The 18,809-nt window shown below is 33.6% G+C and overlaps 1 protein-coding gene across 1 annotated transcript; it reads left to right on the top strand.

The window, feature by feature from the left end:
- Window positions 1-674: 674 nt before the first annotated feature.
- Window positions 675-18,420, top strand: LOC132715307 (prominin-1-like; the record flags this gene model as incomplete). The annotated part of the gene is given in 15 exon segments (XM_060698301.1): window positions 675-798; window positions 1,397-1,602; window positions 2,594-2,714; window positions 4,268-4,340; window positions 4,776-4,847; window positions 5,351-5,505; window positions 5,895-5,954; window positions 6,376-6,427; window positions 7,038-7,126; window positions 7,880-7,962; window positions 8,705-8,857; window positions 9,407-9,536; window positions 9,907-9,968; window positions 10,845-10,944; window positions 18,280-18,420. Coding segments are annotated over 15 exon segments (1,533 nt in total), but the record flags the coding sequence as incomplete, so codon positions are not given.
- Window positions 18,421-18,809: the final 389 nt, after the last annotated feature.

The following is an 18,809-nucleotide window of genomic DNA, read 5'->3' as shown; positions in this document are numbered from 1 at the left end:
TTTTCCTTGCTTAGAAATCTATTTAGGAATTATTAGTTTTCAAAATCCACCTATGATGTAATGATTTTGTTAAATATAGTCAGCAGATATAAAGCTTTTTACAATTCTGTAAAGTGTTTTTTTTAAATGGGTCACTCGAATATCAAATATGAAACAGTATCTGGGTGACAGGTGAACAATGCTGCTTTAACAGTTTTTATAATCATTGTTTTGATAATTATATATTATTTTTATTCCCATACTATATGCAAGATTTGATGAGGATTAAGAAAACGATTATTATTATTATTGTGATTTTGAATAAAGATATTGTGTTTAAGCAACAACATCAACAACAAACTCTCATTAGAATTAATTAATTCATCGTTTTTGCTCCGTTATACACTCTACGCTAGGAAGCCAACTAGTGAAAGGAAGTGGGACGTCAATAATGATATGATTTTAATGGGATTGAACAAAAAATATAGACACACAAAAAATATTATTATATCGGACATGAGTTGGTTCCTAGGCGTTTACTCATATGCATATGTTCGAGCGATAAATAAAGAATACTATTTTTGCGTAAAGGGATTTTATGCGGACAAAATCGTGTTAATTGAACCGTTGATTAGCATTTACTGAGAGGCAATAAAATTTTAAGTCGGAAACTATGGTTATTGTAATAATAAATTTGATATTCGATGTTACACTGTTTATAACTACGTGTATTTGTATGAAAGAACATTTTTGTATTTCTTTATTACAGAGACGATAACTAACATGGGATCTCAAGATATGCTACAGCTTGCTCAGAAGGTAATTATAACTATTTATCTCAGATTTTTGTAGGTCTGGACGTAAATTTGCAGATCTTTCCTTCAACCCGTTGTTTGATTGTGCAATATGACCAAAAAATGAACTGCTCGGCCACTTTGTTTGCTCAATTGGGGAATAAGACTCGCACACACACACAAAAGATATTTAATTTCAGCCAGAGTATATTTCCTTATTACCCTTTGCAGAGTTTTCCGTTTAAAATGCTCCACATGATCTATGTATGGATTTCAAGTTATGAGATTTTAGACGTTATGACCACAGTGAAGTTCCTTTAAGTTAAATCATTTCATTGTCACACGGCATTGGTCGTGGGGGGGAAATCTTTAGTTCATTTTCGCTACAGTTATATGAGTAATGCTAAATAAAAGGCAGCCAGTTTTGTTAAACAGTTGTCAACAAGTTTACTTTATATTTATTTCAGGATGATAATAAACTAAGTAAATAACTCGTGCATATTGTTTAGCAGACTTTAATCCTTTTCTTTATCTCCTAAAGTAAAACTGCGTTTAATATGACATCTTTAATTATCTATTCTTTTGTTACTTTATAACCTTTATTGCCTTTCGCAATATTTCAGCTTCTGAATGAATTCAAAGGTTACGTCGCTGCAATTGTTGTCGGACTGTTATTTATAATAACAGTGCCACTTGTTGGCGCGTGCTTCTGCTGTTGTCGTCTGTGCGGATTTTGTGGCGGGAAAAGAGTTCAGGAAGCAACCGATGGGATTCACTGTAAACGTCGAGTGTTTGCTTGTCTGCTCTTTGTTACAACAGTCTTTATATTGTAAGTTAACTATTTACAACACAAAGTAGAATATAATATGTAATTAGGATTCTATATTTAGGAAACATATCTTGACAATCCAAGTCCGTGTATGAAGTACATCTGGACTTCTAATTGTGATGAAAGGGAAAGAAAGCAGTGTTGGACCATATATGTATATAGGCATGTGCAATCTGCTAGGGTAAAATAATGCCTGCTAATTTACCACTTGCACAAATACTTCGAGGAAAACAATTATGAGAAGACGTTGATTTACTCTCCATTACGTAGTTGTTTATTTTGTAAATAATATGAAGGATATCTCGATATCTAGGATCCGGGACGAAAGGGAGTGTGTTGTAACGAAAAATAGAAACACCCATTTCCTGTCTTCTTTATTTTGTATGGGAAATTTTCGATTGAAGTATACATAAACATGGTTGTTTAGAGCTATCTATACCTGGCCGTATATATGATACAATACGTAAAAATACAGATTAAGTAACAGTCCCTGTAATATCTGGTATACACAGCTCAGTCTAAGATCGAGATAAAATGGCCAATAAATGGAAACTTTTAAAAGCCCAAAACGGCAAAATTGAAATTTCGCATACTAAATTGAATTAAGCCTGTTTATTGTCTGTAGTGGTAATTACATGCTACAGACGTCCTACAGACTTTCCTAGTATCGGCTTAAGCAGAATTTAACACTGATTTACTGAAATAAATTATATGAGTTACAGAGACATTTATCTTACATGGTTATCTTCACTCATTCAAATGAAGAAAACAACAACAATTTAGTTTACTACCTTGGCACTTATAGGGTTCTTTATCCATTAATGTATACTATATTAAACTACAGATGACATTTCACATAAATGTATCATTCTTTGAAGATTTATTAAATTGATGAAATTATCTTTTAGCAAGTATATGATATTCAAAGTTTATCTCCACTAAATGTTTGCATACCAAAATACCTTAACTTATATCTATACTGAATTTTCAGGGTTGGCAATATTTGTACGTATGTTAATAATGACAGGATGACAACGGCGCTGGAGAAAGTCGCCGGTATAGTAGACAATAACCTGAATGACATTGACACGTTCTTAAACGTCACTGTAGAGGTAGGGAATCTAAATTAGCAATGGTTCACTTGACCGAACTACGCATTGTGATCTTGATTACCCTTATAAGTGTTAAATCTATCGGATCTATGTGATATAACATGTCATTCGAGAATTGTAAAATATAGAGAATTAAATTAACTAAACAAGACCAGTACAAGTGGATTAGACATCAGTCTAATTACACATATAAAGTGATAATAAAACGTATTATCAATCGTCTTGTTATAATGATTTTTATCATTTTAACCAAAGGTTCGGGGTGAGCTATAAGTGTCAAAGGGCGATGCTCCGGCGTCCGTCGTCATGCGTCTTCGTCTCTGAAACTGCTGCGCAGATATACCTCAAATTTGGCTTGTAGCATCCTTATGACAGTCACACTTAAATTTCCTCATATCATTTCAATTGGCCCCATTTAGGGGTCAAAGGAGCTAAAATAGAAAAAAAACGTTAAACGTCTTCTATTACTAAATTAAATGATGGATGATCACCAAACTTTGTCTGTAGCATTCCTAGGTAGTCTTTTATCAATTTTGTTCATATGAATTTGATTGTACCCTTTTAGGGACTGCTATAGCTAAACATAGAAAAATATTAAAACATTTTTTGTACTGATCTAATTGATGGATGACCACCAAAGTTTGTCAGTAGCATTCTTAGATTGTCTGTTATCAAATTTGTTCAGATTAATTTGACTGGCCCTTTTTAGTGGCCTCTAGAGCTAAATATAGAAAAACCTTTTTACATCTTTTCCTACTGAACTAATTTATTGGCTGATCACCAAACTTTGCCTGTAGCATTCTTGGGTAGTCTTTTATCAAATTTGCTTATGTGAATTTGATTGGCCCCTTTTAGGGACCGATTAAGCTAAAAAATAGAAAACATTTAAACGTTTCCTTCTACAGGACTAATTGATGTATGGCCACTAAACTGTGTGTGTAGCATTCTTAGGTAGCCTTTTATCAAGTTTGCTTATGTGAATTTGATTGGCCCCTTTTAGGGACCGATAAAGCTAAAAAATAGGAAACTTTTAAACGTTTCCTTCTACAGGACTAATTGATGTATGACCACTAAACTGTGTGTGTAGCATTCTTAGGTAGTCTTTTATCAAGTTTGCTTATATCAATTTGATTGGCTCCTTTTAGGGGCCGCTAAAGCTGAAGTGTCCCAGTCCGTGGCATTTCTTCAAAATTATAGTTAATTATGAAACAACCCATGTTGGAATGTGTTCCATACATGTGTACATGTTATGCACTTTTTCTTAAACAGAGACTATTGCTGGGAGGCAGTCGTAATGTCATGGCCTGTTTGCTATTCAGAGATCATGAATAACACTCAGTGTCGGGAAACTTTACAACTAGAGAGGCAAGTTGAAGTGAGCTGGACTTGTCTTTCTGACAAATTATTCCTATAATCACTGAAGAACCGTTGTTTCTAGTGATCGATTCAGGGCCATTATGGTCCTCTTGTTTAATTTATTCATATTTTCTTCTTTTACAATATTTGAAATAAGTTTATTCTCATTAAAACCTTGAATATTTAAAACATTCCAGCAAGCAAAGGTCATAGGGGTAAAAAATCTTGGAACAACAAGAGCAGCGATCGAGAATAAACTGGATAATACAGGTAAAAATAAAATCATAGCTTTATGACCATGGTAATATAGGCTTAGCTATACAATTATGGTGAAATAATCATAGCTATATAACCATAATACTATAGCCGTAGCGATATGGTCAATGTTATATGAGCATAGCAATATTCTATCATTCATATTCATGTTGGTATAAGCAATGAAAAATTTAATCAGAGTCACATGAGCACAGTGATATACCATCGTGGTTATTTTATCATAGCCATGTAATCATGCCGATATAATCATGGTGATATAAAATGGTAATAGATAACCATATTGATATAACCACAGTTATATATACACCTTTGGTATTATTTCTCTGAAAAAAGTATGACATGATATGGGATAAACATTTATCATTAGTAATATGTGTCAGGTTAAAAATTGTGAACTTTTTTTTTTCTTCTTTTTCAAAATAATTATAGCGATGGAGAAAGAAATCAGTAGTTTTGCAGTGAACTATTTATCAAACGGAGCACTGGACAAGATGGAACTTAGTAAGTTGAAATCTTACTTTAAAATAATGTCATTTATTTGGTTTTATTTCAAAAAAATAGTACCTTGTCAATTTTATATGATGAACTTATCATAAACTTTATTCTACATATCTGAAGAGGGTCTGTCTGCCATGCCGGTCACATCGGGTACCACACATTGACACTTGTAGTCCTACACATATTTATAAATAGAATATATGAACCTGAATGGTGAAAGTTAACTTCTCTGCAATTTTTTTAAATATTGGCCAGAACTGGCATCAATTCGTTATAAAACAGTTACTCCTTCTACCCCATGCCCTTATAGTTAGGGGAACGACCTCTACCAATAAAAACTTAGGCATAGCGTTGCTCATAATGAAATTTATTCCAAAATTGATGCATCCAACACTATAATTTGCTTGATTCAGAAACTTTACTTTTTCGCTTTACAATTTTCACTGATATGATAGTTACGTCTACATGTATTGTATGTTTTAAAATTGAGGTGATGTGTTTTGCAGATATACAGTCAGCTGTGAAGGCATTTGATGCTGTATCAGATAAGACAACACAAGCAAGTAATGCTTACACGACAATGATGACAAGTTGTTCCGCTGCAGGCACCTGCACAGTAATTCAGTCGGCCATTCCGACCGATCCGCTAGCTACACGAGGAGTAAGTTTGGTCCTCTTAACTCTAATTCATTTCAAAATAGGAGGCAACCTTTATTCTTGTCTAAAAACTGCGCATGCAGGTAGGTATACACTAACGAAGAGGAAAACATGTCTTCACAGTAAAAGTCACGCGTACAAGCGCCTTTGTTTATGTCTTTTTAATATTCCTAACTAAAATGAAGGTCCCGGTAGTTTTATTGTGGAAACATAACTGTCATCCATCTTCCATTGAGTCAAACACTTGCTGGGGACCTAGACATCGCACAAGCATGTGAAAACGATATCTTTATTACGAAACGCGAAATTTTCGAATCAAAACAAATTGTTATATGCTGAGAGAAAATACTAGTAGTGTTATAAAACATAATTAATATAATCTTATCATTTCAGTTAACTACCGCTCAGAAAAATGATTTCAACAGTTTTAAGAACAATGATGCAGTAAAACAGGTGACGTAATATATAAACATATCTAATAATATATTCAATTAAATATAACAACTTTCTAAAGTCTTGAAGATAGCTGCATGCCATTTAGGTGGTGATTAATGCTTATCTGTTGTCATTTTTCATCCCAGATGGCTTAAATTCATTAAATTAAAGTACATATCTACGTCAAATGTTTAGCTTAAAATACATTTATCTTTATTTAATATATTTATATTTCAAATACACAGATTAAATTGGTTACTTATCTCTAGAATTGTGGACTACGCGAGATCAACATCTAAGTAGGTTAGGAGTTCCAATCCATACACGTAGAGGCCGACCGACCGACCGACCGCCAGACCGCCAGATCTGCATAATTATATTCAATATTTGTTTGTAATAAATTCAACAGAGATCGTAAACGTTTTTCATTATTTTACAGGTTAAAGACGAAATTGGGAATAATATAAGATCCAAACTTCCTAATTTATCAGGTAAATTGACCAAACAGTACATCTAATTGTCTATTATTTGAATTATTTTAACTGTTTTGATATTAGGTTTTCACGTGTAGTTTAACAAAATTTATCCATATACCGGAGGGCAGTTACGCGTATGGTAGATTCTGGATTTTGAACCAATTTTGTCCTCCTTATCATAAGCAACTTTCAATTCGTCAAAGGAATTGTTAAAACCAGCGGAAGAAGTACAGGCAACATGTTGTTGTTTGTATTACAATGTAATTTTGATAAAAGAATATTTACATGTGCAGGAATACACAAATAAAAATACTTGTCTACTTGTGGATATTTGTAACAAAACAAAAAGGAGTAATAATCAAATTACAAGATGGCAAACCCATTTACAATCCCTGCAAAACGATTATACCCAGTTGCAACAAATCTTTCGAATACTTGCACTTTTATTGTGTTATTTTTGTTGATTTTGTTGTTGATGAAGATGATAATTTTGATGATGGTGATGATGACGATGTGATGACGATAATGATGATGATGTTGTTGTTGTTGTTGATGATGATGATGATGATGATGATGATAGAGCGGGTTTTGCTGATAATTGTTATGTTTTTATCTCATTTTTCAGGAATGAAAGCAAATGTAGGCACCGCATTTGATAAAATGCAAACCAAAGTAAAAAAATATGTTACTGACATCGAAAGTTTTAAAACAGAAGTAAGTTTAAAGACATTTTACATGTTTAATTTAGGTTTTACATCTACCTCTTTAACAATGAAAGCTAAGGAATTAAAAAAAGTGGTGGGCATTACCAAAATGATTCAAAGTTTCAGGTCGAAAATTTGATGCCATGTACCTTTGCAGTACCTTACAGTCAAAAAGTCAAACTGACTTAATTAGAACCAGTCCGTAACTTTCAAAAACCGTCGGAACTCTTCCTGTATCTATATGTTTCAAAAAATGGGAATACTAAGATTGCATCTATTGAATAAGAAAGAAGTTCTATTCAGTATAAATAATACTCGCTTGATTATATAAAATAAATTTTAATGACATCCTAGCGATCAAACAAACCATTCATAACATCTTTTATTTGCTACAATCATACTACTATCAACAGAATGTTCATCATTTAGTAGAATTAGAGACGATACAAAATAATCATTTACATTGCAGGCCAAAGACGGTATAGATATTCAGTCTTACATAATCATTTACATTGTAGGCCAAAGACGGTATAGATATTCAGTCTAACATAATCATTGACATTGCAGGCCAAAGACGGTATAGATATTCAGTCTTACATAATCATTTACATTGTAGGCCAAAGACGGTATAGATATTCAGTCTAACATTATCATTTACATTGTAGGCCAAAGACGGTATAGATATTCAGTCTTACATAATCATTTACATTGTAGGCCAAAGACGGTATAGATATTCAGTCTAACATTATCATTTACATTGTAGGCCAAAGACGGTATAGATATTCAGTCTTACAAAGATCAAGCTAGGGATTTCACAGACACTGCACAATCATTCGATAAATACAGGTATAATAGTGTCTCTAATAATTCACTATATTTTAACATGCTCTTCGTACTGTATATAGCTCTAAATCATTAAAGGGAGACACAGGCAAAATGTTCATTTCTTTGTTATGAAATTTCTTTCATTCATTTTTTCTGTAAATGTCCCCAATATGATTACACTAGGCAGTTACAGGAACAAAAAATTTCTCATTATGAAGAATAAAATGGTGGTTTCCTAACTTGACCCACGTGGGTCAGGTTAGAGTGTTAAGATTTTACAATAGTTGTCATGGTGAACGTTAAATAACATGTCAAATGAATGGCTTAGACTTGTTTCAATCATACAATATCCACTATATCTGTTACTGTACCTTCCAGGGTTTGTTCAAGTCACCTGACTAGTTTTAAAACTACTCAGTGATTCTGTCAGCGACTAGATTACGTTCAACATAGATGTATTTATGCCTAAAACCCAAAACATATAGAATATAATTATACAGAAATTTATGACCGAAATCTCAAAACTGTCATTTTAGCGTGATTTGAGTACATAAAATTATTTTAATATTTTTGTAATTAATTTGCCTGAGTATCCCTTTAAGTGTATTAGACATCAACAGTGGTTTAATTATTGAACTAGGAGTAGTATTGTTGCAGTTCTTATCAAACACAACTAAATATTCGTTACTTGGTTGAATTCCTAACAAAATTATTATAGATCAGTTTGTAAAAAAGATGTAATCATGTTGATACTTTATTACAGGCACATTGGCGGCAATGTCCTCGGAGGAATTATAACACTTATTGTACTCCTGCAATTCTTCGGCATGGTTTTTGGCTCGGTCGGTCAAGGTCTGAGGACTCTACCAGTAGATAGGGGCTGTGTCTCAAACTCTGGTGGTAACATGTTAATAGCGTAAGTTATATTTGCAAACAATTTAATGTTATTGGACTGAGCTTCAGAAATAATTGAACATGTTTTGGGGTTTTTTTGCCAAGGAGGTATATGTTTATCGTTAGATGATGATTTATTTAAATATATGAATTTATTTAATAAATATCAAGTACATATGTACATGTATCCGTCTTCTTGAAAGTTTTCTACATTTACTGAGCATGTTTAATAAACTATCTACCTAGCTACCAAAATTTTAATGTGTTAATAAAAAACATCAACTAACTGTCTGGTTTTTTTTCACTACCGAAGTCAAACGAATATAAATATGCACTAACTAGTCCTTTTTCCATGAATTACTTGGCTTAAAATTTTGTAGAGTTTTATATATTTATTTTTTTTATCTATTTTTTCTATTATGTTTTAAAGGACTTCTTACTAGGGAAGACTGGACATGCCTTATTGTATTGCCTCTTTCAATAAAGTCTTTATCATTGTTATTGCAATTATTTCGCTTAAAAGTTAAAATTACAGCTTACTATGTATCCGGTGTTCTTGTTTTAATTTCAGGTCTGTCGCTTTTATCTTCTTGTTCTCTTGGCTCCTCATGTTACTGACGACGCTCACTTTTGCGGTCGGTTCTATCCTTGAGAGGTTTGTTTGTCAGCCGTTATCACCGCCAGATTTTGAACTCCTTAAAGTAAGTAAAACACAAGTGATTGTTGTTTTTTCTTTAATTGATTATGTTTGAAAAATGTAAGTTTATATCTTATATAAATAAACAACTTAACAACTTAAGCGTGGTTAAGAAAATGTGGACTTTCAATTAAATTTGTAAAGGGTAATGCTTATTTTGAACAAAGTATAGCGTGTAAGATGGTTTTTATACAACCATCTAGAATATCTTATGTTATATTAAATTATACACAAACGCTGATATTTTATTTTGTTTCAATCAAGAGGTCTTCATTGGACATGTGTATAAATTAATATAAGATACTTGTAAAAGTAAATTAACGTATAAATAATATAAAACATCAGAAATACACACGACATTTCTTTTCTTTTAGGTTGCTGACAAACAGTTCGACACTAGGAAAATGTTTGGATCTTCATTGGCACAAGTGCTGAAGTAAGCTGATAATCTCTTAACGCATGTACATGTGATAATTATAACGTATACGTGTCTTAGGCCGCTATTCCATTTATACGTGATCAGTGGTCCGCGTCCGTCATCCGCAACCGTTACCGATTTGCTAATCAAAGAATACGTTGAATCTATTCCTTTTGTCCGTTTACCATCCGCGACGTTTCGCAGGATGAGCGATTTTTAACGGACGCGGACAGTCACTGACATGTTTCATCCCTACAAAATGCCTCGAACGAAATTAAATACTTTATCGATTTCGAAAGAAAATACTAAAGAAGTCACCAAAATAGTCTGGGAGAACCTATAAGTTTATGATGCAGCAATGACAGATTAAAAAAAACAACATCTGGTCTTCGGTTGCTAAAGAGATGTTATTTGAAAACCTAACTGATATTCAATGTTTGTTACCTAATTCTTTGGTGTTACAACTGTTTTTGGTATTAGAATGAAATTATATCATATTCTACAAATAATTATCCTCTGTTCGCTATACTTCAATTAAAAATATAGAGAAAATAACGTACCTATGGAATAAAACCCACGGACATGCCCGGACACGGATCACTGACGCGGGTCACGGATCACGTACTAATGGAATAACGGCCTTAAACAAGTGGCCCACTAAAAGTACTCATTCGATGATTTTTTTTTACTTTGTACAAACTTCATCCTTTCCATCAATATCACACTACTTCATTCTATATTATCCATTTTGTACTCCATTTATCACTTAACGTAATCTATACATTTCTCTATACCTGTAATTGAAAGTCATTTTGTCGTACCAACATTCGTCTGATTTTATTTTTAAACCAGTTTGTTACTATTTAATTCAATTGATGTTGATTTATATTTCAGGGATTGTCGGGATGGAAAGGCGGCATATGAAGCATTCCACTTAGACGCTAAAGGCTTCAGTTTATCTGACCTGGATACAACTCTAGCGGCACAGCTAACGGTATGTAAATGATCATTTTCTTTGCGATATATAGTTGTGAAAATACAAAGTTACACCCTATGTTAAGTTGTATTATAGTTTGTGGACCTTTCTGTTGAAAATGTGTCAGAGTTAAATCGTATACATATACATACACAGTGCGTTAACTGAAGTGCAGGTTTTAGTTACCCGCACTCCAGAGCATGCCCAATGATTGGCTCATTTTTGCTGGGGTTTACTTATTGTGTCGGAAGAGAACGCGACAGAAATATCATATTCAGATGCTCGTTCATAAGTACCTTTTTCCCAGGGATTCATTATGTGACAACAGAGCATGCCCAATGATTGGCTCATTTTTGCTGGGGTTTACTTATTGTGTCGGAAGAGAACGCGACAAAAATATCATATAAATCACAAATAAAATCGTGATTGAAGATGAAAACCTAGAAATTTCTTCATATATGAACGTTTTTGTTAATAATTGTCAAGTTATAGAACAAGTAATAGTGCAAGTGCTTACGGCCTTTGAACTGTGCATAGTTTGGTAATATGGAGCCAGTTACTCCGAAAAGATCTGATCCCCAGTCGGACACGGACAGGATTAAGAATGACAATTTGTTTGATATGTCGCTTTCGCAGGCGGCAGATTCAGTGAAGAGTGTTCTACAGGGGGATACTTCTTTAGTTACAGTGGGTAGCGCTTCACAGTCGAAAGGTGTGTCTGTTGGTCATTCAAGCTCCAGGAAAAGACCGCTTTCACCAGCTTCAGGAGAGGGAAATGGAGATGGACCGGATGTATCATCAAAGAAAACGCGGAGAGACATTATGAGACCGAACCGCAATGGGTCTAAGGTGTCGGGTACGGTTAAGGATAATGGAAAAACTTTGAAAACTTTGAAAACCGGTAAAAATGTGAAAAAAGATAAGAAGGATGCTAAAGAAAAAACACAGGTAATTAATGATAATAGTAAGTCAGAAGACTTAGAAATTGACATTGTTTCCATTTTGGCAAATTTGTCTGCAGATATGCATATGCAATTTGAAGCAGTGAACGAACAGATTTGTGACTTGCAGAAGGGACTAGAGCAAAAGATCGCAACCAAGGTCGCTCAGGCATTAGATAAGCGCATCACCGGTGAAATGAACAAAATTCAAAAAGTAGTTGATGACAAAATTCAGGCTATCAAATCTGATATTCAGGCAGAAGTGTCGGCAGAATTAACGGTAATGAATGATAAAGTGACAGAACTAAGTGAGAAGTGTGTAAGATCTAAAGGCACTAGTGTACCCGATAGGTCCGATAGTTCCGACATTGCTCTGAATGTGATAATCACTGACTTGCCGGAACAAGCAAATGAAGTAACAGTACATAAAGTAAATAAGTTAATTAAAGACGGTCTAAAATTGATTAACATAGAGGTTGATAAAGCAGAGCGAAAGAAATCTAGGAACCCGAAACGTCCGGGGGTAGTGATAGCGAAGTTCAAATCATTCGAAGACAAAAAGAATGTTATGTTGCAGAAAAATAGACTAAACAATAACAAGCAGTACAGCAACGTATTTATAAATCATGATTTGTCTTATTCAGAAAGGCGTATGTCGGATAACTTTCGAACGGTGCTTGGAGCTCTCCGTCAACATGGTCTAGCAGTAAGAGGTTCTCGAGTGGTGAGGATGAACGAACGAGCAGAAGATAGCAATAGTGATTCTCGAGGAAGGCTTGGTCATCAGAATGTTCCTTGTGGTAGTTTCAGTGAAGGGGCTATAGCCGATACTAGTGATAACTCTGACACTCGTGGTTCTTTTTTCAGGGGAAATAACTCGCGTCGTGGTAATTATCATAACTCTCGTGAAACATGGCATTCTGACACTCGCGATTCTCTTCTCAGGGGAGGTAACCAACACATAGGTGGGAATCATGACTCTCACATGAGAAATTCTAATAAAAGAAACAATCCCTCTCAAGAGGATAATTACAATAATAATGAGTGGCAAAGATCGGGATATGGTGGTAATTACAACCCCAACAGACGTGGTCGTGGACAAGGTCGTGGCTATGGTCGTAATGAAAAACGTGACAATCATAGTGGACAGAGACAGAACAATTATAATTAGTTATCAGCAGGTTTTTGGAATGTTCGTGGTTTTAATTTTAATCCAGTGTCTGATAATTTTGTTGTACGTTCAACTTGTATTTTAGAACAAAATTTTGATATATTAGCAATTGCAGAATCACATTTACAGGATAACGAAGTGATTAATCTAGAAGGGTATAAATGGTTCGGTTTTAATCGAAAGAATTTACATAGAAATGCTAGAAATATTTTGGGAGGAGTTGGTTTTTTCATTAAGGAAAATGTTTTAAATTATTTTGATGTAACTATTTTAGACAACTCATTTAAAGGATTTTTTGGCTGAAATTAATACATAAAAAAGACAAGTATTGTTTATTACCTTGTGTCTGTTATCTGCCTCCTGAAAATTCTTCTCGTGTTTTTGATGTTTATGCCTTTTATGATCATTTACTAGCATGTATATATCAGTATCAAAAAGAAGGTACAATCTATGTCTGTGGAGACCTAAATAGTCGATGTGGCGATTTAGATGACTTCATTGTTGGGGTAGATAATGTTTTACAGAGAAAAGTTATAGATTTTACGGTGAATCATTATGGTGAAATTTTAATAGATTTTTTAATTAACACAAATATGTCTTTACTAAATGTAGAAGCAATTGCAGTGATAATTTTACATCAATCTCTGTTAAGGGCTCATCGGTGGTAGACTACTGTTTTTCCCTGCATGAAATATGAATGATTTTATAGATTTTACTGTAACACCTGTGACAGAATTGTTGCAGAATATTGGTGTTTTTTCACCTACATGCTTACCAGATCACTCATTACTGTCATGGCGAATTAATACAAATATTGTCAATCTAAGTGAGAACTGTAGTAGAGATTATGTTAATAGCGGTTATGATAAGTTTGATCTGGAAAATGTTCCAAATGATTTTATGAATACTCAATCTGTTTTAGATAAGATTAATATTTTAATTGATAATCTGGAGCAAAATGTTGTAAATAAAAATAGTATTGACAGTGTGTATAAGCAATGGTGTGATATTGTGAAAGATAGTATGTATACAAATATATCATACAGAGCTGTACGAAATAATAATAGTAATTTTAGAAAATGTAGAATTAAGAAACCATGGTGGAATAACCATTTGACTGAGTTGTGGTCCAAGTTGTGTATAGCAGAGCGAAATTGGTTAAGTTGTAAAGTGAGGAATAATAGAAACTTGTTAAAAGCTATTTATGTAAATAGTCGTAAGTGTTTTGACAAAGAAGTGCAGAAATGTAAGCGCACTTATTGGTATAGTTTACAAAATGACTTGTTACAAGAATGTGAGGTTGATCAGAATAAATTTTGGCAATCAATAGGTAAGATTGGTGTTAGTTATAGTGGTAAAAATAAAGTACCAGAAGAAGTTTTGTTAGAGGACGGTTCTACTTCTTATTGTATACAAGATGTTCTAGATAAGTGGAGAAGGGATTTTAGCTCATTGTTTAATCATGTTAATATTACAAATAATGATGCAAACAGTGTTTTTGTAACAGAAGATAGTAATCAAAATTGTTCCTTTAATGGTCAGATTTCTCTTTTAGAGGTTAAGAAAGCTATTTTACAAGCAAAGAATGTAAAGCCTCTGGATTTGATGATATTCCAGCTGAAGTGTTGAAAAATGACACTGCTATATATTTTCTTCATGTATTTTTTAATTTGTGTTTTAATAATGGAATTGTTCCGTCAATTTGGGGGAAGTGTATTATTAATCCTATCCCAAAGTCTTCAACCCTAGACCGTAGAGACCCACTGTCATACAGAGGTATATCACTTGCATCGTCCGTATATAAAGTTTATTGTAGAATCATTAATATGAGATTAAATGATTGGGTTGAGAAAAATAATGTACTTGTCGATGAACAGAACGGCTTTAGAAATAAGAGAAGCACGATAGACCAGATTTCATCACTAGTAGATATTATAGATACACGTAAGAAATGTAAGCTATCAACTTTTACAGCCTTTATAGATTTTCGCAAGGCGTATGATTGTATAAATAGGAATATTTTATGGTCAAAACTTATATCTGTTGGGTTACATGGAAAAATTTTAACTGCAATTAAATCATTGTACTCTACAGTTTCTGCAAGTGTTAGACTAAATAGTCATAAAACAGACTGGTTTGATGTTAATTGTGGTTTAAGACAAGGATGTATTTTATCACCTCTGTTATTTAATTTATATGTTAATGACCTTGCTGTCTATCTAAAGTCATTTAATGTGGGTGTGAATATTGGAGAAGAAAAGATATGCATTTTACTATATGCAGATGATATCGTTCTTCTGGCAGATAGTGAAGATGCTCTACAATTATTGTTAAATGCATTGAATGACTGGTGTGGTCGAAATGATATGAGTATTAATCCTGATAAATGTAATGTCATGCACTTCCGAACAGAGTCTATGCCACGATCAGAACATGAATTTAGATGTGGTGAACATATTATTTCTTATTCTGACAAATATACATATCTGGGATTGTTAATTAGTGAGTATTTAGATTTTAGTATAACAGCTAAAATGGTGGCTCAGAGCGCTAGTCGTGCCTTAGGTCTACTTATCGCCAAATGCAAAGTTATTGGTGGTTTGCCTTATGAGGTTTTTACCAAATTATATGACTCTGTTGTATGGCCGGTTATTGCCTACGGAGCTGCTATATGGGGTCATAAAAATTACTCCTGTATTGCAGCAGTGCAACATCGGGCAATGAGGTTTTTCCTTGGTGTTGGGAAATACACACCAACAGCAGCTGTTTCTGGTGATATGGGATGGGTGCCGCCACATGTACGACAATGGAAGTCATTAGTTAATTTTTGGGCCCGTCTCTCATGTACCAATACTACAAGAATAAATAAGCGAATTGCGCTCTGGGCCTCCTGTAAGTCAATCAAATGTAAAAACTGGTATTTTTGGGTTCGTAAACAGTTGAATGAGTTAGACCTTTCAATATATAATGATATATCCATACCTATATCCAAGAATAATATTGTTAAAACTGTAGAAGAACGTATGTTTGCTAAGTTTAAAACAGAGTGGTTTGATAAAATTAATGCACCCACGGGCTCATCAGGTAGAGGCCGGAATAAATTACGGACATATTGTATATTTAAAGAAAAATATTGTGTTGAACCTTTTTGTACAATGATTTTGCCTGTTAGCCACAGATCAGCTTTTAGCAAATTTAGATGTGGTGTAGCACCAATTCGTATAGAAACCGGAAGATTTGAAAATCTCCAGGTAGATAGACGTCTATGTCCATTTTGTCATGTGGTAGAGGATGAAACTCATGTAATATTAGAATGTCAGTTATACAATGATTTAAGAAATGTACTTTTTGAACAAGCTGCAGTTGCTGTTAACAATTTTATCGACCTGAAAAGTGATGAGAAATTAAAAGTTATATTTAGTAATACTAATGTAATAAGAGTTAGTGCCAAAACCTGCTTCCAGATACTACAAAGAAGGAATTTGTTTATGTGTAAATAGGATGTTTTAATCCTTTTATTAAAGTAGTAGAAATGTAAAAATAGTAGTGTACATAGTACATAATTTTTAACAACAATTAGTTTTATATTTTATAATTGAAGATGTAAAACAGATATTTTTGTTTTATTTTGGTTGTGAAGGAAGATTTAACTGTGGCAATGATATAGCAGTACATTGCCACTGTGTATCTACATTGAATATTAAAGACATATTGTGTATAGGCTTGATTTAAATGGTTGATTTTTTGGGCTGAGTTTAGTGCAGTTTGTTTGTACCCTACTAATGTTATCTACACTGGCACACAAATGTATCATGCTGGAAGGCGAACACCCTATACATTCAAATATATCCAACCAACCAATTATTGTTAATATTATTCATTATACTGTCATTTAAGGTAGTGCAGAATAATGACTTTTCACGCACCATGTTCTACCGTGTACTTATTTGGTTATGCATCATGTACAATCTTGTACTTATTGGGACACATACCATGTTCAATCATGTACTTATTGCCACATCATGCTCAATTTTGTACCTTGGGACTCACACACCATGTTTAATCATGTACTTATTGGATTACACATTTAGCATAATCATGTACTTATTCAAATATTTTAGGTCACGCACCTTTCACAGTCAAGTGTTTTTTTGGGTTACAACCTTATACTCCATGATATATGCATTCATTTGGAACATTATTACTCTTTTACTGAATAATGAGAATTATACAGCAATGCTGGGTACATGTATGCTGCGCTAAACTTCACTTTTGTATGAACATATTTGGCCTCACTCACATAACAAGTAAATTGCAGTAGTATTGTCACAAATATTCTGGGCATTATTTTTTGAAGTATATTGTTTTTTCATGAAGGAATAAACAAAAATGTCTGTTATATATACTTGTAACTTGGTTATAAAGTAAATTGGTTTTTAGCTATAGAATATATTTTACCAGTATCATCATGTTTTTAAATGTCTCTTATAAATCTATCGAGATTGGTCCAACATGTTTTTTAATATGATTGAATATTGTGATGTATTGTATATATGACATGCTTGGAATGAGACAATAAACTATTAAACTATAATATTCAGATGCTCGTTCATAAGTAACTTTTTCCCAGGGATTCATTATGTGACAACAGGGACCGTGTTTTATGTTTGACTATGATACAATAGAGAAAGAACATAAAAGCACTCGGCAATCTGATTAATACTCGGCGGTTACGCCCCCCCCCCTCATACAAATTAAAATAGCCTCGTGTTTCGATGCTCTTTCTATTACTTAAAGCATGATGCAGCAATTTTTCTTTAATTTTCCACAGCTGTCATACGCCAGTAAAATGCCTTATAGGTAAAAACGCATAGTGCGGTATCTCAGTTGTAGGAGGTTCATGTTGCTTACTTTGTAATATTTGCTCTTAACCGTTGCGAGCATCGACAAAAACTGCTAAAGGCTTTTGGTATTACCAAAGTATATTTTCGTAAGAATTCCAATAATAATAAAGATAATACACGGAGATTACGTTAAGAGTTTAACCTGGTGAATAACACATACCCTTATGTCTGTGTGACTGGAAAACCTAAATAGAAAAAATAACCTTCAAGTGGTGGTAAAATCAAAGAAAATTATTTGTTTGGATTAATACTATTTTGTATGAAAGGAATAATCGTACACATATTTCATTGTAGCTTTTCCTCCTTTTTTATGTATTCGGAATAACATGTTTTTCAGAGCATTGATACAGAAATGGACAATGCTTTAAGTGGTTTGAGCGGAAGTAGTGGTATAACTGCTGGAGCAGCCGTGAATAGAGCCACCCAAAGTCTAACGCAGCTACAGACAGTACTCAGTGCCTTGGATTATACTGTCATTAATAGCATGGTAAGATAACACTGTCATTGATAGCACGATAAGATAACACTGTCATTGATAGCACGATAAGATAACACTGTCATTGATAGTACGGTTAGATTACACTGTCATTGATACATCGGTAAGATTACACTGTCATTGATAGCACGGTAAGATAACACTGTCATTGATAGCACGGTAAGTTTACCCTGTCATTGACTGCACGGTAAGATTACACTGTCATTGATAGCACGGTAAGATAACACTGTCATTGATAGCACGGTAAGATTATACTGTCATTGATAGCACGGTAACATTGCACTGTCATTCATAGCACTGTAAGATTATACTGTCATTCATAGCACTGCAAGATTACACTGTCATTGATAGTACGGCAAGATTACACTGTC

This window comes from Ruditapes philippinarum, unplaced genomic scaffold (genome assembly GCF_026571515.1).
Source record: "Ruditapes philippinarum isolate M1 unplaced genomic scaffold, ASM2657151v2 ctg9877_1_1_1_1, whole genome shotgun sequence".
In the NCBI taxonomy this organism is placed as follows: Eukaryota; Metazoa; Mollusca; class Bivalvia; order Venerida; family Veneridae; genus Ruditapes; species Ruditapes philippinarum.
This window is presented reverse-complemented; position numbering and strand designations above follow the sequence as displayed.